At 32.5% G+C, this 22,828-nt stretch overlaps 1 protein-coding gene across 1 annotated transcript; it reads right to left on the reverse strand.

Annotated features, from left to right (window-relative positions):
- Positions 1–1,419: 1,419 nt before the first annotated feature.
- LOC106712387 (ATP-binding cassette sub-family C member 4) lies at positions 1,420–16,133 on the reverse strand. The gene is made up of 25 exons (XM_014504912.2): positions 15,804–16,133; positions 13,280–13,411; positions 12,367–12,571; positions 11,259–11,484; positions 10,826–10,923; positions 10,544–10,741; positions 10,278–10,404; positions 9,995–10,150; positions 8,997–9,184; positions 8,402–8,566; positions 7,095–7,232; positions 6,492–6,659; positions 6,254–6,367; positions 5,265–5,509; positions 5,110–5,156; positions 4,816–5,025; positions 4,511–4,741; positions 4,287–4,393; positions 3,917–4,040; positions 3,454–3,627; positions 2,747–2,874; positions 2,401–2,523; positions 2,134–2,256; positions 1,889–2,049; positions 1,420–1,811 (listed from the first exon to the last, which is right to left on the reverse strand). Exons 1-25 carry the CDS (start codon positions 16,001–16,003, stop codon positions 1,532–1,534), a joined length of 4,068 nt encoding a protein of 1,355 aa, XP_014360398.2. The 5' UTR covers positions 16,004–16,133; the 3' UTR covers positions 1,420–1,531.
- Between the last annotated feature and the right edge of the window lie 6,695 nt (positions 16,134–22,828).

Consider the following 22,828-nt stretch of genomic DNA (forward strand, 5'->3'; position numbering starts at 1 on the left):
TAGTTACATACTCTTTGATATTTGTCAGATGTTTGTCATACTCATACATCACACTTAACTGACATCCCAAATATTCTCACAATATACTTTGTAAAACAAAATAACAAAATGAAGAAGTGGATTTTAATTCAACGAAGAATACTTTAATAAAAAAAACAATGTTGATAAAAATAGCAAAATTATATTGTTTTTAATGATGAGTTGTTGCGATGAAGATGAATGTTGTCAAGCTTTAAAATCTACCAGCCTCCATGTGTATTACATGTCAGGCATACTGATCTTTGTGATACTTTACCTTTTGTGGTCTCTATATCACTGTTACTATTATCGACGTTGCTGTGACCAATGCAACTGATCAAACAAGAAGGTACGATAACATTTACAAACAAATTTTGTGACACATTTCTCTTTGTGAGACTGAGAATAAGGTAATGTTTTGAGCGAATACGTTGCATCATGAACTGTATCAAATAATTTTTTGTCAGTGGCTAGTATATTTGGCAGAACAGAAGAAAATGTCTTTTAAATGTGAGGATATATTGAATATCTTTATATTGCGGACCCTTGCGAAGGCAAGTTCGGATTACCCCATTTGCCCTCGGACTAGCATCTTACAGATGCCTATTAATGTAAGGAATATAAAATTAGAAATGAGGTTTATAATCATTATGTTACATGTTGTCATTGATTTTCCATAGATCTTATAAGACATGTAAATTCTTTTTTCATCAGATATTTTTAAGTGTCGATACGACAGCTGTCATTTGAGAAATGTAAGCAATAAATAAAAAACAGTTATGTTTATAAAGTAATAAATTTGAAATGTATTTCCTAAGCAGTTATGAGTTGTGAAAAATGTGATTCAAAATTCAAAAACATCATACAATGGAATAGTAGATTATTTTGGTTTTTCTTTACGTTAGTTGTTTTGATAATATATTTGTCACATCGACTCTACCGATGTTACCATCCGCGAAGGAGATTGTTTTGTAGGTAAAATAAATAAAACGACTATATTCGAATTTCTTTGTATAATATGTTGATATATTGGTCTTTCCAAACTTCATAATCTTCAGTTTGATCTGACCGCTAAGGTACGGTGTTTCAGTTACGATTACAGTCGTCGTAAGTAATTAGTGCTTGAAAATATTTATTACATTTATTCACCATTTATTTGTCTATATACTAAGATGTTCATTAACTTAACCATTGTATACTTAATTGTGCATGTAACACAATTTGCTATGCTATGTGCATATTTTATTTAGGGCATGTACATATTTACATTTAAGTTAAACATAACTTACAAGATGTATATTTCACAACTATCTTTCTTTTCAAATAGGAAAACATAGAAAATAGTATTTGCCTAAGGTAGTTTTTAATTTAATCGTTTTATTATTTCATTTTATCATAAGTTCACATGCTAAAACTTAACCTATTTACACAATTCAATTTTAAATGCGCTTCAAACACATACTCTGAATATTCTTTGGACACTATAACTCATTTACAGGCAATGCGTTATTGATCATCTTAAATTCTGTTTTAGATTATTTTTTGAATACGCTTCTTTGGCAACTTCGAATAACTGACGACTGTTCTTTTCTCCCGTCTCGCGCACCATCGACGAGAAAGCGCTGTTGGGATCCGAGAGCAAAATGTATGGGTGATCGAATTCAGCGATGCAGCCACTGCTCATGACGAGGACACGGTCCGAATCCATGATCGTATTTAGTCGATGAGCTATCGTCAGCACCGTGCATGACGCGAATTGACGACGTATCGTTTGTTGAATAAAATTATCCGTCCTAGAAAGATATAAACAATCATGTAACAATCAACACAGTATCATAGATATGAAGAAAAAGGTAATTTAAATACATACTGTGGATCAACATTGGCAGTGGCTTCATCCATTATCAATATTTTATTTGAGCGCAAAACCGCCCGGGCCAAACACATAAGTTGTCTCTGACCGACCGAGAAGTTCGCACCTCCTTCGGTCACCTTGAAGTCTAACGAAGGAACAGCCGATTTCATATCAACCTATTAATAATATACGTGTAAAATGAACAATAGAAATAAATTATGACTATTTTGTATTCCATTCATTCTTCGTGAATTGTTTACCTGCTCTAGAGCTCTCCAGAGGTCGTCGTCGCTGTAGATGTTAAATGGGTCAAGATTGTATCTAATTGTGGCAGAAAATAAGACCGGTTCTTGTGGGATGATGGATATTTTAGAACGTAATCCCTGAAAATGAAATCTTGTTTTATATCGTGTGACAAATTGTATTGTAATTCAAATAAAATAAAATGAGAGAACAGAACTTTCTCACAATCTTCATAGTACTATTGGTTTTGTTTACATAAAATATAAATTTTATGAAATAGTTACCTGTTTGGCAATCATAGCCGTATCGATTCCATCAATCGATATTTTCCCGTCGATGAAGGAAAATCTAAATAATGCTGATATCAGAGACGATTTTCCCGCACCAGTTCTGCCCACAATGCCGACCTAAAAAATATGTAGTTACGTCGCCTTTTCAATTAAATGTTAACAATTATTCCTTGCAACAAAATCCCTTAATGCCCAGATTACTTTGTACTAGTCGTAATCCAACGCTGGTTTCGTTCGCTGTACAGGAACAACGTAAACTGAGTATAACTCTTACGTAACACTGCTTACGATTATAAGTGTGAAAATAATATAACTTTATGGTTTAAGAAAGAATCAATACCTTCCAGCCGCTCTCTATTTCCAAATTCAAATTCTTGAGCACGGGTGCTTCGTCGGGAGCGTAACGAAGGCTCACGTTTTGAAACACGATCCTTCCTTCCGCGGGCCAAGTCGGAGGGATGGGAGACGCTGTAAACAAAAACAACAGTTGTACAACATCTCTATGACGTCCGAATCACTTTATTGTGGAAGACTGTGTAACCAATTATATTCCAGTTTACCCTGAATTATATTAATAACGTCAAAGCACCTTTTTTACGCTACATAAAAATAAATATTTCATATTATACATATTTAGTTTGCTTCCACGGCACGTGTAACAACGTCCTTGGCCTAAAATTAAAGCTTTCATGTTCAAACCCTTGAGTTTGAAGACAAGCTCGCTATAACCAAGCACGCCGACGGCGCCGTGAATACTGCAAATTGTTTAAGAAAGGGCTTCTCTAGCGCTGTCACACACAACAATTGTAATTGTTACAATAAGGATTCATCGTCCAATTATGTCATAAACTGTGAATACGTAAAGTTTCCGGCACCTGCTTTTATACAAAGACAAATCCAAAAAATATTGTGGGCTACACGTAAAACATGAGTAATAGAAACAAATATGCGATGCATTAAAGAAAATATTAAATATAGTAAGTAGCCAGAAAGTAATAATAATGACTTGATTCTCTTCACATCTTCTATCTCTTTAGTGACACTTACGTCCATCGAATAGGTTCCGTTCGGTCTCAACTTTAGTGTAGTCTAACACTCGTTCAACACTGGTGAGTTGCGCCACATACTCGACTAACATGCGCGCGCCGTGCTGCAGCATGGCGGTCAATGTGTTGCTCTGCGTCACCGCCAGGCCCACACTGCCCACCGCTATGATGTTGCCTGTAGCACACCAACATTATCTGAGAAATGTCTCAATATCCTTTTAAGTTGGAGGAGTAACTACTACACCAAGTGTCCTAAGCGCATTAAAATATTCCACTAGGTTAGTCTTTTGACACGTTTTAGAATTAATTTTCCATGTGTCTTTGATTAAGATAATATAATTTAGTGGAGGCAAAAAATCCAGATCTCAAATAATTTCTGTATTTGTTATAATTTGTTGTCAATAATTTTTTTCAATGGAAGTTTGTCTTTAATGCCCCTTTTCTGAATAAAACCACAATCTTACCAAAATCAATGTATATGAAGACAAAGATGATCGTAGTCATGTAAATAAGACACATTGTATCCAAATAAAATCCAAATGTGACTCCACCACCCAAGTAGCCGTACCATGCGGATGAGTGTAGATCCTGGTGTAGAACAAGTAAATATAAGTGTTTAGAATTATGCTAATAAACAGAGGTTTAATATTGTATGTACATCCAAATACAAGTACTTATATGTGAGAAAACTTAGGTCTTATCATATTCTTACTTTTAACACCATGGAACAATTTTAACCACCTTATCTTGTCATTAGGTCTAGATTTAATAAACCTTGTTAAGAAGATATCAACTATCAATTACACTATTCATTTGTTATTTTAATTTACTGACCTGATGTGCGTCGAAGTCAACAATGAGTCGGTCCTGGGCACCACAGCATCTTATAGTTGCAATACCATTTAGTGAAGATGTAACCATACCAAATACCGGACTTTTGGCTGTTGAAAACGAGGCACAATTTTAATAGATGCTTTAGATAGAAATCATAATGGTTGTCGTCCACGAAAATTAAAGAATACAATTTGTTTTTAAAATTGACTAATTTCGCTACTTACTGACACTCTCCAGTCGCTTTACTCCTTGGGCGGCTTTAGTGTATATTCTCACGAAAAATAAGAACAAAACGAGAAGCACAGCTGATGGTACCAGTGTCCAGTATAATGCTATAGCATTAAGTACGAGGATTGCAATCAAAGTTCCGTAGATTTGTAGTACATCCAGTAAAGTTCTCGGTAATATTTCATCCACTGCACCGATGTCTTTTGTGAAACGGTTGAGGATTCGGCCTTGAAACGAAAATTAACTTTAATATTATGTACGTTATTGCATTTAGACTATTTTGCTCGAATAAAAATCTTACCTGAAGAGCTAGTATCAAAGAATCTCATGATGCCTCGTAACATTGTAGAAAACATCGTATCATGTAGCCATTTCGAGGCATTAATACACAATTGAACAAAAGGTATGGCTCGGAAATTAGTAATCAATATGGTGGCTAGAACTAGACAGCCGTGTGTAATTAAATATTGTCCTGTCGTCAAAGGACCAACTTGCACATCCAAGCCAGGTTCTGAAATTTTATGAGTGATTTAAGAGTAAAATTACAAAATAATTTTGATACTAGTTGAAGTGATTTAAAATACGTTAAACTCACCCATATCTGCACCAACTTCTTCTTCATAGGCTGCCATCTGATTAGTCCTAAAATAAGAAAATATGTATTTAAAAAAAATTACATTTTTAATTTGATTAAACATCTTAAATCTTTCTCTTTTGACAGTTAAGAATATAATTGAAAAAAGTTCTCACCAGAAGCTGACCCAGTAATCAACAACACCCGCCGAGACCGCTGTCATCAGAACCATGACGAAGGTAAACATGACAAAGAATATGTTACCACCGGCTTTGAAATACGTTGAAACAACTTCCCAGCGAAGATTTCCAGATTGTCTTTCTTCGGCCGCCATTTTTTGTTCTTCAAATTGTGCTTGTTCATCTCCTTCGTTAATTGATATAGCTTTCAACAATGCTGGTCTTGATTTTTCATCACTTTTCTAGATAAGAGAATTTAAAGTTAAATTTGACAAAAAAGGCCCATACAGGTGACAAGAGAGTCACGTATCGAACGATAATAAAAATTGAAAAAGTACTAGTTTAATTTTACAGTACGTACCAGCCAATATTTGGGATAATTCATTTAATAGGCAGGGTTGAGTTTCGATTGAGTCTTAGATAATGATAACTTTGAAAGAAATACAAAGATTCTGTTTCATTGATTGCTCTGTTTCCTTAACTTCAATTTTACTATGAGTAGTATATTGCTCTTAGGAAATATGCGAGTCACATATGCTGAAGTGTTATGACATACATGATCAGTACTACTGATCATGTAGAACATTTTTTTTTACAGTGGGCTTCGATGTCAAAAAAAATTTATAAAACGGAAATATGTCTCAATTCAAGTAATAACCAACGAAATGCATGTCTAAGATCTCGTCGTCACCGACCTAGACGATTTAAAAAAATATTTTATTTCTAATAATAAATAATACAAACTAAATCATAACTCTATAGGTGTCGGCACTAGGGGGTGTCCATAGAACAGTTTTGCCGGGGTCACCCTATTTCCGTTTTTGTTTCATCCATGACTATTTCATCAACCTGTATAGATACCCAATAATCACGAAATATGTATTGAGTTTTTGGAACTGAAGAATGAAGTTAATTTACAAGTGATTAATGCCATCCAAAATTTCGTCACCGGTAATACGAAGGTTAAAAAAGATTATAACACTTACTGTGAGAGTACTATCATCTTTCTCTTTGCCTTCTTGCAGTGCGGAGAGTAGCATAGCGAAGTCCTTACCCGAAGAGACCAACTCATCGAAAGATCCCATGTTTTCAATCCCGCCCTATTTGACAATAAAGAAATGTTTTCGTCTCAAGGGTCTCAATAAAAAGGGTGAGTTCTTTAATAATAAGATAAGAAAACAGCAACCACTGCAAGCATTGGTTCGAATATCATCAAAAACAAACCTCGCTCAAAACAATAATTAAATCAGCTGCCTTGAGGAAGTGGATTTGATGAGTGACGAGAATTCTTGTAGTGCCGCGTAAATATCCATTTATGCAACCATCGAAGAGCTGACGGCCTACGTTTGCGTCTACCGCAGAGAGCGGATCATCGAGTAAGTAAATATCGGCCTGAAACCAATAATATTCAATATAAAGTAAACACAGTTTATTTTTAAACAATTAGTCATTTTTCAAGATACGCTTTCGCTGCCAAGTCAAAGTCACATTGCCATGACGAGTATTATTCTACAAGCAGTAGAATGATACAATCTTTGTAGTAAAGTCATTGCTCCTAAATAATATAAAACGTTCGATTAATATGTCTTTGTGTCGATGTACTTGTACCTTTTATAAAAGTTATAAGTGTGTGTTATAAATGGTCAAGGTATATGTAGACAAACATATTTACTAAACAAAAATTTTTCTCGATTACTTGATTGGTTGGTTATATAAAAAGGAATATTGACATTTCGCAATCAGAAAACTACTTAATATTGCACATTCGTTTTGAAATTAATTCCTTTGCGGCCGTTGTTAGTACATATAACAAAAAAAATCAATTACTTGTCTGTAGACGGCGCGGGCCAAATTGATTCTAGCGCGCTGTCCCCCTGACAGGGACACCCCCCTCTCACCCACTAGCGTTTGGTCGCCGTAAGGAAATTGCTTGAAATCCTTCTCCAAAGCACAGACTCGGCATACCTGAAATTATTTTTTATAATTAGTATATTACGCCACGTGAGTTCAAGGTGACATTTTCAAGTGATTATTATCTTCAAGTTCTAATATTCGTTCACACAATCCATATAAATATTGTATACTTTCAGTCAGATCAGTACAAGTCACTTTTATAATTTTTTTTATTTTCGTGCTTATTTACCGATTTTATTTTAACAATAATATCTTTTGAATTTCTTAGACTATGTTGAAATAGATTTTTTATGAGGTATCCAAGATTAATAGATAACTCAAAATAAGGATAATGGAAGCGGATATTGATTGTAAATACTTTTGTTTACTCTAATGTCAAGTAGTCTATAGAAGGGTCTTGTAAACTCTACCGGTGGAAATCCACAGATAAAGTTGACTAGTTATTGTTTTCAGAAACTTAAGAATTTTAAGTCGAGTCATTGTTTTGTTACCAACCAAATTAATTACTTATGTTATCAAGCATGATTTTCGTAAACAGCTTAAGGATATTCGAGTGACACGATAATAAAGATATTACGCCATATATTTTGCACAGTTTATTTAATTCATAGTAAATTGTTATCTTAATTACTTTTTATTGGCAGACAAATAACCATCACATAAGCGAACAGAACTTGTTTGCATTAGACAAAATAATACCGTTACAATAACAATATCTAACAGAATAACTAACACAAATAGGTCATTTTAAAGTTACTTAAGCAATAATTTGGTGTAGATTTCTGTGTATAATTTACTAAGGGTGTCAATAGTGACAACTTAAAGACTCTGAGTGTGACTGTATAATGAAGTTTCTCTGTAAACTTGACTATTAAATAAGCCCAAAGTGTCACAATCAGTAGAATGAAATACAGTCAAAATCTGTTATAACGACATCGAAGGGACTACTCATATTGAGTCGTAAAAACCGATAGTTGTAACAACCGGTGACAGGTATTAATAGGAAAGATATGTATATAACATTCAGCCAGGACCTTTGATTTTGGTCAATTTAACCGGTATGTTGTTCTAAACGATGTCGCCATAAACGGTTTTGACTGTAGTTCTACTACGTATACAAAATTTATGGCTTTATTTTCTTTGCGGGATTTTTTTATGTATTAAATTGTATTTAAAAATGAATATTAAGGAAAAAGAATAGGTAAAAAGATAATACTTACATGTTGATATTTCTGTTTGTCAAAAGGTTTGCCGAAGAGAATGTTTTCTCTGACTGTACTTGGAAACAGCCACGCCTCTTGGCTGGCGTAAGAGACACTGCCGAATACGGACACGCTGCCGGTTGCTGCAGGCAATTCCTTCAGTAATAATTGCAAGATGGAGGACTGCATGCAAAAAATGAAATAAATTTATAGTTTGTTTGACATTATAGTTTTAATATAATATCTGCCTATGACATTATATTTTGTTAACTATAACAGCACGAAAAACTTATGATTCATTACCCTATCGTACGTCATTTGGAATGGGATACAAACAACCTTAAAAATTTAGAATTTCGCCCATGTTGAAGACTATTTAGCATATGTCCACAAATCAATAGTGATAAATTGATCTTTACCAGTCTTTGTTTCGATGCATTTTTAAACGTATAATAGCAACATGTCTTTAGCACAATGTGTTCTATCATATTGATAAAAGTATACATAATACTATTAAACGTTTAAAAAACCATTTCATAAAAGTTTAAGTACTGGTAAGTTACTTCTTAATTTCGACAAAATAACAAGCAATTTATAAACGAATAGTCTCTACCTTGCCTGACCCCACGGCCCCTATGATTGCGCAAAACTTCCCCTTGCGTATGCGTAAGGAAATGTTCTTCAGTGCCAAGAAATTGGGGTCACCGGTCCAACTGGCGCTTACGTCTCGCAATTCCACTGCTAAGTCATAATTCGGCTGTGATAGGCTTCTACGGAACTTCCTCCCCGTTGGTACGAAACCTTTTAAACGATATCATTGTTTAAAAAAACATATTTCCGAGTAAAGTTTAATTGGCAGGTAAAGTTTTCTCCAAAGAACGGAAATTGGGAAAGTAATACAAAAAAGTTATCATGTACTTTTAAAAGGGCTGAATTTTCGTAGGTTTCAATTTAAACAAGTTTTAATATAAAGTACTAGCTTTTACCCGCGACTCCGTCCGCGCGAAATAAAAAATAGAAAACGGGGTAAAAATTATCCTATGTCCGTTTCCTGGTTCTAAGCTACCTGCCCACCAATTTTCAGTCAAATCGATTCAGCCGTTCTTGAGTTATAAATAGTGTAACTAACACGACTTTCTTTTATATATATACTAGCTCTTACCCGCGACTCCGTCCGCGCGGAATAAAAAATAGAAAACGGGGTACAAATTATCGTATGTCCGTTTCCTGGTTCTAAGCTACCTGCCCACCAATTTTCAGTCAAATCGATTCAGCCGTTCTTGAGTTATAAATAGTGTAACTAACACGACTTTCTTTTATATATATAGATAGATTTAACAGATGAATATTTGTATTGGCACATTTTCTTACTATTGAATGATAAAATTCAGACAAAAAGAGTATGACGATCTCTCTTACTAGCCGGGCATGCCAACATCATTTAGAATCGGTATTATCTAAAAAATCGTATAGTTTATATTGCCAACATCATCTTACGACAATTTGTAATTTGGCTTCTTACTTTTATATGGTTTTTATAAAAGACAAAGTATGTTTGCCATATCAAATTCAAAAATCATTTTTCTTTAACTGTATAAGACTATAACCAACCATTACTAGAGAACTGTTCTGACATTAGTTCCGACTTGGGTTGGTATGAAAGAGGTCTAACACTGGACTCTTTGCCTTCATCCCTGAAGCTCCCCGAGATGTTCCGGAACAACGTTGGTGTTGTCATTTCTGTTTTGATCAAATCAAGTCTGTCTTCTGTGGAACAAATAAGAATTCTCAAGTAAAAGTGATTCAAGCATTCAACTTTTTTTTGTAAGATAAAGGACAAGACAAGGTGTTATGTTTCACTATCGCAAGCACACATTTGACTTCAAAAACATACCTAAAGCAAGGAACTCTTCTACTCTTCTTAATGAAACAAACAATTCGATAGTAAATGTCAATACAAGTGGTAGAATTAACGTTACGTTAATTTGTGCAGTGTTAAGAAATTGTTGCAACGGGTATATCTGAAAAAATAAAAATTAAAAAAAATCTAATCTAATTATAGTTAACTTTTCAAAGTTAAGCCATTAATTAAGTACTAAATTGTGTAAATTTGATGCAACAATTTAATAGACAATTAGTGGTATAAAGAAATCAACTTACGACATTAGCAGTCATGACATTCCCGAATAAAACAAGAGCAAGAACTGTTATGAAGAGAGCTGCTCTTTCCGTGAACACCATGAACCCGAGGAAAATAACTCTCAAACTTGATGCTATTCTGATTTGTTTTAATTCGTCTCTTCGCTTTTCAGACACCACTTTTTCAAATGGAATTTCCCATGCATACATTTTGATAACCTGAAACATGTGAAGTATTACAGTATTTACGTACTACTAAAATTAACTTACTTCTAATGTTCTATACTAAAAAAAATCGCCTACCTGTATTCCATTTATTACTTCACTCATTAATTTAACACGAGCATCTGTCTTCACTGCAGTCCGGAACCTGACCCTTCCAAGAAAGTTTCCAAGTAAACCTTAATAAAGATAGTTATTATTAATTCATTTTTGATAACTATCACAACCAAATTGTATAAATAAACATTACATAGATCCTCACCTAATATTTAAGAAAGGTTTAACATAAATATGCTTTATAGAAGTAACGATCATCATCAACCTGCCCTTATCCCGATCACCACCGCCCGTCACCAAAACCAACGATATCACAAAAAAATATATCCTAGTCCTAGATTAGCTTATTAATTGACCGATTTCATAAAAGGTCAATTTAATTCGCAGTGAATACTAGTCTTCAAATAATTATTGTTCAACATATTCGGCCAATGTTTGAATAACTAAGGTAACTAACCTTGTATTGGCAAAGCTATGATAAGTAATGCCGCTAAGCCGATCAGGGCTGCGTAGCCGGCCTGCATGTACCCAAGGTAGCATACAGCCGCCAGCTGCAGGGGAATGATCCAGATGTAGTGCAGGAAGAGGAATGCCAGATCAAAGCGCTGCAGGTCGTTTGATAGTAAGTTCACGACCTTACCCGCAGTCGTCTCACCCAAAGCGCCGTTGTTCATACGCATTATCTAAAATTACAACAAAAACATAATCTATGAGTATAAAGACCAAAAAATTGTTCCTATCATTATTATTTGTTCTATGTTAAAATACAAAAAAAGAACACGTAAATGCTACAGTACAGCAGTTATTTTAAGTAAGATAATATTGATTACTTAATAAATGTTTTCTATTTTGATTTTAATTATATTTTCATGTAAGAAAAAAGAAATCTTAAATATAAAATTACTTGGATTTATCCATAAGGCTGAAGTTATTATAAGGCTAAAATAAATATCGAAAAATTGAATCACTTTCAAATAAAAATTTTCAGTGCCAAATAATATTTGTTAGTGGTAGAGCTGATGTTACAAATCCTCTTTGCGGCGGAATTCTCGCTCTATTTATTCATTTGATTGATTCCAGGTTGAGAGTTCGATGCAACATGTTCACGAATAACATTCATATTAAATGAAAATTTCACCCTGATATTTTAAAGTGCTGTTTAAAAATACGTTTTGATATCCTCAAAAAATTCAAATATTGAAATAGTTTAATCACTATTTTATGTACCAAATAAAGGATATAGTGATACGTAAGATAGACGAAATATGTCAGTGTTGTAAATGTTTTTACTTTCAACCTAATCGGCTGATTGATGGAGCAAACACCTCAAAAAGATGTTATCGGAAAACACTGGCATAAATATTAGTACCATTCGTTTTGCGTAGAAGAAAGTTCAATTTTGTGAATTGTTTACGACACAATTCAATATTTAAACATTTACCTTTCGTTATATATCATATTATGCTCATCACATTTCTAAAATATTCGAATAAAACCCAAAACTTTCAATTACTCGTACCCTGTCAATAAATATGTACTTCACCTTACTCCAAAGTAATACAGACCTTTCTAAACATTAAAGAACTGATAGCCACTCTAAGTTTCATTCCGAATTGTTGGCACAGGAAATTGCCGTGATGTCCGAAGAAAGCTGCCACCCAGTTGCCCAATATCATGCCTATGGCATAGTAAGAGGCCGTTGCTTTACTTGTTGTTGAATTCACGGACCAGTAAGTCAGAAGTTCGGCGAATAGAAGGGGTACTGCCGTCCTATGAAAATAAAACATATCAGGTATGTTGAGTTTGGGTTCATATTACAAGAGTAGTAAGTATTTAAATATTTTTCCTCGTCTCCATTTAGATGAATACACGTGTATGAACAAAACTGTAAAGATTTTCAGGAGGAAGCGTGGAGGTATTTCACTCATATAAGGTCATCGCTAAAGTACGAGAAATCTTTAAAGTTTTGTTTGACAATGCAAAGATAAATATAGATTTGCATCAAAAATTCTGCAGGTTTATACGAGTTATAACTACTAATAATATTAATACTATTAAAAATAATATTCGATATCGTGATTACAAATTTAAATAGCGTATTAAAATGTTGCGTTCATGCTATATAAAATATTTCACATTTTCATCGTACATGAAGTAAAATGAAACGCTATCGGAATTCTAATTAAAATTATTATAATTTTATAAGCTTCACGCCTACTTTTCTATTTCTGTTAATTAAAATAGCGATTTCACTAAGAATATTAATAACAAAAATGATAAAACGTGCTCTTAAATTATTATATCAAATATTTACACCTAGATATAGAATCTGGCCGCTTTTCATTTAGCTTAACTAGCAACAAAAGTATTAGACAATTTTCCTTTATTTAGGCATTAAAAGAACGATTTGTCGTGTCTTAATGATATCCTTTATCTTTTTCTATGCTTTTTTAAAAAAAACACAAAATATCTACATACCTAATACCAACAGATAAAAGTTGAGAGATGCCTCCTGGTATAAAAGACCAAAAGAACGTCTTTGTAAGAGCTTTAACCAATGAAGGCTTTCTTCCATTAGCCTTTGCGTTTGCCTCTTCTATTAACCAATTTCTGAAATAAAAAATGAATTCATGAATACGTAGTACTTCAGTAGCTGGAAGTAAATTCTAAAAGAATTCAAGGAAATTCTGCAGTAAGTTTAACCTGTGTTTTTGTAAAACACAGGGTAAACTTACTATTTGTAAATAACTGTTCATAATACACATAATTCAGTCTCTGTTTATCAAAGACAATGAAAAGGACGACAATATGTTTTTGTGTTAATCCAGGATTGGATTGTCAGTAATCAACAGAGCGGTAAGCAAATCTCCTAATATTTACCTTAATCTTAGTCATTAACCTCCCATAACCATAACCTATTATGATTATGGGAGGTTAATGATTAATAGTCTATGGTTATGGGAGATTAATGATTAAGACTCATAGAAAGTGTTTCATAAAAAGCTACCTCATTAGTTCTTATTTGGTTGTGTATTTGTAACATTTAATCTTCGCTAAATTTAAATTTTACTACTTATACTACTTATACTACTATACCTATAAAACTAATAACCTATAGAAACTATACTTAATCAATTAAGAATAATATATAAAATAGTTAAATAAATAAATCAACTTTTTACTACTTAATATACTTATTTCATATTTTGTGTTTTCTCTATTTCTATTAATGAAAAGAAATAAATTTTTTTTAACCACTATTGCAACATGTTTTTTTCGTAAACATTAAACTTCTGCCTTAAAGTTATAACTTTAATAAACAACTAGCAGCGCCGGTATCTTATACATCGTTTTATCTTTTTGATAATACACGAATTATAAGTAATTTTCCACCGTGGCTATAAATATGAAAAACTGAAAACAATGGTGATACTTTCCTCTCCATTTTCAACTAACGTATATAGAAAAACGTGTCAAATTTTAACACTACATTACTATTAATTAGGTATCGATTCGCAATGTCCTCTCTATTGATACAATATGGTGAACAGCTGATCCAATAAAAACAATGTTACTGTTAAAACTTGTTAATTTAATATATAACTACTTAGTGGTTATTTACAGTAAACATTTAATTTTTAAACTTTTTAATTAAAATAAAGTAGTACAAAAATTGCAGTTTCCTATTATCTTACTAATATTATAAATGCGAATATTTAGATGGATGGATGTTTGTTGAAGGTGTCTCCGGAACAACTCAACAGATCTGGATGAAATTTGGCACAGGTGTGGAAAATAGTGTGGAAGAACTCATAGGCTACTAATCAAGTTTTTTGTTAACGCCTCGAGGACGGAGGCGCTGGCGACAGCTAGTGTTGATAAAAGTAGGAAATAGATTAAGGACGAATTACGATTAGGTTTATTACCTTTAGAGACAAGTGATAGCATCTAAGTATGGTTTTTAAAAGTGATCGAAGAAGATAAATATATACGTAAATATCGTTCATAAAAATCGTGTATTGTAAACAGCATACAAAATTAAATAAGGTTGCTTAAAACGTTTGGCTGTAAAAAACGATATGTTACAAAATAAAGACTACATATATATGTTTACATATTATATATGTTTACATGTATTGTACACATGAGTACTTCTAAAATATAGTAGTAGGTGATGTATGTAATTGCGTTTAGTGAAGTGGGAAATCGATAACTTTAATAAGTCGTAATACGGACACAATAACACGGAATCATTAGTGTTAGATGACTCAATGTACGAGTAAATTCCGTGGCAGATGTTTCGATGATACAAAAAGAGTTAAGACTTATGAATGTAAATTATAAATAAATGAATAAAAAATTCGTATTCGTTGTATTTTTCCATTTTCTATGTTAAGCATAAGGTTATGGAAGCCATAGAAAGATTAAATTTCCGCTACGTCACGACGGAAAGTTGTGAAGTGGGCAATCGAGCAATCAATTATCAATTTGAAGGATCATTTCAAACATGTCTAATTTCCTTCATAAATGTCTTTTATTTATTTACTTTATTTATTTATTATTATTTTAATTGTTATTTTATTTTTCATGTATTTCTAAATTAATAATATAAAAATCCCTGGCTAGGGACGCTTCGGCTTCTTTACTACACATCACTTTCTTATGTCCGCAAAGCAATAAGTTCCACATTATTCCGCAAAGAATTTTTTTATTCTTGCTCAGGCTGTATGTTCCTAACTTTACTGTGAGTTTCGACTGACGTGACGTGACACTTGTATTGACACATATTGTTGTTTTTAATTTTTCTAAGAAAATGTGAGATTCATTGTCTACACCGACGTAATTGGAATAAAAATTATTTCACCGCAAAATTGTAGCAAGTTTTATGGTTTTATATCAAAACTTTTGTAAAAAAACATAATATCATTCTTTTCATTATTTTTCATAAAAAGAGTTATCTTTTCGGAAGTGGAGTTTTACGATAACAAAAAAACGAACTGACCTTTCTAATTTATCACCAACTGTCCTAGAATAATAGTCAGGTGTAGTTGGAACTAAGTCCTCTTCTTCTAGATCACGTCGATTCCCATTATAAAAATATGGAAAAGTCCACAAAAAAAACAATCGTGCGAGTCTTCCCGGCGCATCTTTCGGCGTTGCTTTCATTTTTTCTTTCTCAATATTTTTCTTTTCACTAACCATAGTGTAAAGTTTCACTGAACGTTTTTAACAACTAGACACTGTGTTGCACAATTATAAAATAATACTGTTATAATAAACGACGTACCACACATGCGCCCTACATGGCTTTCCGATAGCAAATAAAGATAATTTTTTTCATTACAATCAGTAATTCGTGTCGTTCACGTTATATATAATTCCTTGCCGTAATCTTCTTTGTATATTCAAGTCATTACATGATACTAGGCGACGGTAAATAAAAGAATTATATATAATCCTAAACTGTTATTTGATCAGGACTTGGATTATAACTAAGACATTTACATAATATTTTTGTACATCGCATCTTAGATGCTTTGCTAATAATGATGCTAACGGTTAAAATAATCAACAGTTACCTAATTTTTTATTAGACAGTAGCATACTCAATACTAAACAAGGAATAAAAATGTATAAGTTCGCCTATATCTCTTTTCGAGCCAGCACATAAAAAGAGTCCCAAAAAAAATTGCATTTTTGGAAATATTACCTCATCTGTTGATTAATTTTTATTTTAAATTAGTGATCGCCTACGACTTTGTCAGTGCAGGACTAAAAAAAATTGCCTTTAAAATATCCGCTTGTATCGGCTGCCTTCCCGTCCAAGTCCCGGCAAAATCGATCTGTTCTGTATCGAGCCGTTCCGGAGATTACCCGGAACAACTCTGGCCTTGCGGACAGACGTACAGACAGACAGACAGACAAAAATAAAAAAAAATAGTTTTTCATTTCGTTCGTTAGCAAAAACATGTGTACGAAATATATGTTTTTTCGATATAACATACAGAGACTCCAATGCGGTATGCTTCATTGATCTGGCTATTTCGTGGGGGGAGGAGATGTATGGAAAAAGAAATTTTCCCTAAATATTTTCACTAAAGTTAGGCAAAGCATCTGCAATGTCTATGGGCAGTGGTTACTTTGTTATTTTAGGGACGGCAGATGACCACTAATTTTGCCACATCATACGTATATAGAAGGCGGCTGTTAATCAATATATATAAAAGAAAGTCGTGTTAGTTACACTATTTATAACTCAAGAACGGCTGAATCGATTTGACTGAAAATTGGTGGGCATGTAGCTTAGAACCAGGAAACGGACATAGGATAATTTTTACCCTGTTTTCTATTTTTTATTCCGCGTGGACGGAGTCGCGGGTAAAAGCTAGTGTTTTATATAGAACCAATGTCGCTAACTCTGTTATTTAATAAATGTTGATATTTACACTGCATATGATATTAGGTACAAATAAACGTTCACAACTCCTGGCGATATTGGAATTTATTTACGGAAAACGTGTTTATTATTTACTTATAATTACAACTAAGTATTCGCATAAACGCATTCAGTTTATAAATAAATCATAGCGTTAATAAATATTCTGAAATGTATCATCAATTAGAGCATAAAAAATCTCGATGAAACCTTAAAGTTTGTCGTTAAAATATCTCCATTTCTTAGGAAAAATTTCGATTTGTTTCTGACACGAAACTTTGTTCAGTATGATATAACGTTTCTTATAATATTCATTATGTCGTAAAAATGATTTCACATATTTTTAAGTACAAAGATTATTGAGTAATAATTCATCTCCGCGTTAGATAAATTATCTACGAAGTCTAAAAATACCGCCAAGTCACGCAAATTGCACACAAGGATTTGTTTTAGCTTTTTTATTTATATTAACTGTGCTATTTAAACATCATGAATTATATCTAGATTTTTTTGTAAATTTTTAGTACTTTTTTTCTAAATGTCTTAAAACTCACTTGAGATTTTTCAATTTAATTTTGTAATAAGTCATTTTTTATCGGAGAACATTTAATCTTAGTCTTAATACTCGTAGATGTATGGATGGAAGGATGTTTGTTTGAAGGTATCTCCGGAACGGCTCAACGGATCTTGATGAAATGTGGCACAGATGTAGAACATAGTCTGGAAGAACACATAGGCAACTTATTAATTTTTTTTTTAATTCCATACGGAAGGAGTCGCAGGTGAAAGCTAGTTTAAGAAATAAATTCCAAAAAACTTGTATAGAGTTTTTCTTGAACATTGTGAACAGGCCCTAAGAAGTATTATTGCTCTTTATTGTTACATCTGGTTAATGTCTACTTAATTTATCAAGAATTTTGATGCGTAATGATGACCATCTTCTGCTTATCTTTTATGTTGAAAAATTATTAAACATTCGTAAATGATTTTATCAAGTTTATAATTGAGCACGTAATATGTGATAACTAGTCGAATTTAAAACAGCACATAAAAGCTGAAGTATTCTGCTATTTTTTTCTGGTTTGTACTGCCGAATTACATGACCGAAACATCTTATTGTGTTGTACTACATATATAACATAGTTGTTTCAACAATGGATTGAAGTGCCAAGAGCCTTATTTGAACCTTGTAGACTTCCCATATTTTAAAATACGGGACTTGCGGAAAGAGGATTCATGAGACTGGAAAAGTTTAAACATACTCTTTTTTTCTGCTGGTCTCTTACTACAAACCCCTTTATGAAATCTAATTGAAACGGGATTAAGCATTTATATTTATATTACTTGTCATGGAACTTTCAATAATCACGTTTAAAATTTAAATAGGTCGAATCAAAACACGTTTTGTCTTGTTTACGGCTATTATCAAGAATGTTGTGCAATTCTATTTTATCATTTATACCAAACTGTTAATGGATATGTGTACTTCTCAAAACGACTAATACGCTGACATAGTGATGAAAAAAATGTTCAATTGTTCAAAAGATGTTGGTAAAGATGTTTGTATGAATCATACACAATTGTTGTCTTCATCAGCCGTTTACATTTCACTGCCTAAATTAAGCTTCTTTTGCAAACTCTTACTGATGTCTACATATACGCTGGTATATGTTGCTGCTTCGAAATGACAGCTTTTGTGAATGCGATTTACCGTTGGTATCTCAGACAAAACTCTTTGTCATCCCTGTCATTAACTTTGACAAAATAGAGATGACAATAAGTTTTAAACTGGAAATTTGGTGACAGATACCAACGATTAAAACCTCCGGTTGTAGTTATCTCTATTAGTTCGAGTTTCCAACATAGCTTACTTAACAGCTATGGAACTGACTTTATAACATTTTTACCAAACATCTGATGGTTAGTAGTAGTCTGATAGTAAATTTTTATATTTATAATTATCACTGTACTTAAAATAATCAGCAGAACACGCATTGGATACGGATTAATTTAATAGACGTAAAGTATACGGCTTGCCCGATATCTTATCGCATTTTAATATTGAATCATTAATTTCGTCAGTTCTCTCGTTCCTATCAATAGCAAACCGAATATAGGAAGAAATTTTACGGAGGCGTAGATAAAAGTCAAATTAAGAATTTATAAATGTAATTTTGAGTAAATTTTTTTACAGTGAGTCGTAAAAGATTCAAAATAAAAAGATTAAATTATCAAGATTTGTAAGACGTACTATTTACGTAAATAATTAGCGAATGTTATCTTTTAATGTCACATCAACTTGAAGAGATTTATCGTTATACTCGTATCTTGCTATGGATAAACATCACTGTGCAATAAAATATCACGCGAGATAAAGTAGGTACACGCAACATTAACTGATAAGTGTGTAGACAATGGAAAGTGATTTAAACAAACAATGGAACGATACACGGAGATGAAATTGATGTCTTACAAATCCAATATTGTGTAAAAGGGTTAAATAAACATGACATTATGGTATTACCATGTTCAGTCACCAAGAGAAACTCGTAGTAGTGGATCTTTCTCGTATTAAATGTTCACTGAATGGGAGCATTCAAGGACTCCGTGTGCGGCAATTAACCAGAACAGTGTGTAATCGGATTCGTAACTTATTCGGATTCGTAATCTTTAAATTTTATCGTTTCATATAAATATCGATCCATGTAAAGTAATAAAGATGTCAAATTAATGAGATCGTAGCACGGTATTGAAAGCGATTTGAAATTTAGATAAGAAATCATAACCTCATTTTGATATAATTTATAAAAAAGAGATAGTGTTAGTTTTCTAACAATACATACACAATGACTTGAGCGCCACGACTGCATTATGTAAGTGTTGCAATTATTTTAATATTTTAATGTCAATATGTTATTTATCATTTTCTAAAATTCATGTTTTATTAAGTTTGTCTTTAGACCATTAGACGTTGTTGTTGTTTTTAATTCAATGATGGCGGACAAACGTACTTTAACCCAATAATTGTAAAGTCAACGACCTGGTTACTATCAGTTTTTTTTTCAAAAGAAAGTAACTTAACGTTTTTATATTCGAAGAGAAAAGAATAGCAATAAGTTACAGTGTTCTGACAGGAGAGAACCGTGGTCATAGGAATTAAGTACGATACAGTACATTGTGTAGGGCTGGTGTTACAATTATGCCTTTTGCCTACATGTAAGTGTATGAAGCCTTGAACTTCCCTCAGCCACGCAAACGTCGCTCACTTTATTTACACAAAGCTATTTCACGTTGCTTATCTGCTTTTTGCAGGTTGCAGGTTAGATTCTTAAGGTCTAAAATTGATGTGAATTATTTATTGTTGCAAATTCTGTATTTTGTAATTTACGATCATTTTATTAAATATATGTTGTATAATGTATGTATTTTATACCTCAAATATTATTTACAGGCTAGTTTTAGTATGCATTTTGATAACATTCAGTCCAAGTATTTGAAACACGTTGTTTAATTTGTGTTTAATCATTGATCTATAATAGTATTTGCTCATTTGCTTTTTCTTCAAGTACCTACCAAAACCACACCGCACTACCTACGAGCGGCAAGTAAAAAAAAATAGGAAATGAAGAGAAATTCTCGGCTGACCTGTCGGTGCCTTCGAGCATGCTATGGTTAAAAAATCGGTATGTAGTCCAAGGTCAGGTATAAGCGATGCCAATGGTGCGTTCGGGCATGGTGGTCGGTGGTGGCGCGGAGTGCGCGAATGCGGCGGCCGCGCGCGAGCCGCAGTATGACGCGAGCCGCCGGCCGCCCGCCCGTGCCGCCCGCCCGAGCCGCCCACAGCACGCTCCCAACATCTCTTATTAACACGATCGCTTTAAAACAATATTAATGATAGTTTAACATGTGTCTTATAAACACATTCATAGTGCCTTCGAACGCGACATCGGTACTCGAACTGTTTTATATTTTTTAATTAGTGCCAGTGTTCCAATGATGTTCGTGAAAACGACGACTGAAAACTTGTAATATAAATTTAATATTAATGAATTTTTAACAATATTGATTTTAATGATTTTGGTGTCTTCTCATAGGGGACGACATATATTGTTTACGATAAAAAGTATCGTAGCAACGACTAAGAATTGATACTTAAAAGTTACCGAAAATGTATAACAGAAAAGTTTTATTTTTAATGCGCGAGATGATTAAAGTTTTAAGTTATCAAAAGTATAAATTTATAAATTTTATCCAAATCACACCTTTTGTTTCTTATCGGGAATTCAAATCTTATAAATGACGTACTACTTTTCTTAAATTGACTTTTTTATAACTTTAGATAAAAAAAATAAATGACATCACATCTCATCGTTTATCGATGTTGAATATCGAAACATTATTTTGTACACATTCGAATAATAATCGTGCCAACTTTTAGAGCTTGTTTGATTTTGTTTTTACCCACACTCTCAAAGTGACAGCAGCTTCATGATTGCTATTTATTATAACGTGAATGTGATTCCCATAAAATTTAAATTAGAACATCATAAGAATGTAAATGAAGATTGCTTGTTATATTGTTAACAATAGTTTTAAAGAAAATTTGTACGTCCCTATTAAATATTTTAATAACATGTTTAATTTTAGCTTTAAAATATATTAATCATAGAGATCATTATAAGATGTTGCTCGAAAGTTGTTAATAGTAAATAATAAGTAATTAAATAACAATAAACCTGGCTATCTTGAGGTCATGGAAAACGGTGCCTTAAAATATGGGAGCAATAACAACAATAACGAAATCATCGAAGAAAAAGTGGTGAGTATTTTTATTGTTTTAGTAGAACGAATTAGAAATTTAGTTGTACAAAACTTTTTTTAAGGTCGTTGAAAAGCAACAACCAACACGAAAGCTGCAGTGCAGTGGATGAACATATCAAAGTACCATCTTGTCTCAAGCCACTGGAATAAAGCAACTTTTTGCTGCAAAGTTGATACAAATTAAATTCTTTTTTTTTATCTGACAAGATATTTTTGTCGTGATTATGTCAGATGCATTTCTATTTAGGATAATGTAATAACTAAAAAAACTCGTTGAAAAGAGAGTTATTTTTTTCATGTTTGTTTATTAATTAATTTGTTCATAAATTAAACAAACACGAATTATGACTTCTTCAATGAAAAAATAAAACAATAAAATTTTCATTTAAAAAGAGTAGTAAGAATAGTAAAACGTATGAGAATATTCAACCAAGAATATTCAATTCAATATTCTTGATTCAGGTATCCAGTAATTTATATGGTAGTATAAATAAACATCAATAAAATATTATTTCATACGTTTTACTATTCTTACTACCCTTTTTAAATGACAATTTTTTGTTTCATTTTTTCATTGAACTTGTTCAATAAATTTATACATATCACATAAATTATAAAATATTTCTTTATTAAAAATTATAAAGTGATAACATTTTTCGTGGTAACAAGAAATGAAAAAAGCACGGAAAACTCATCGCAACTTGAAAATCATACAGAAATTGTATTAAAATGTGGGAATCTAGAAGTTATGATTATAAAAATATCGCCTT

Source organism: Papilio machaon, chromosome 3, assembly GCF_912999745.1.
Source record: "Papilio machaon chromosome 3, ilPapMach1.1, whole genome shotgun sequence".
NCBI lineage: Eukaryota > Metazoa > Arthropoda > Insecta > Lepidoptera > Papilionidae > Papilio > Papilio machaon.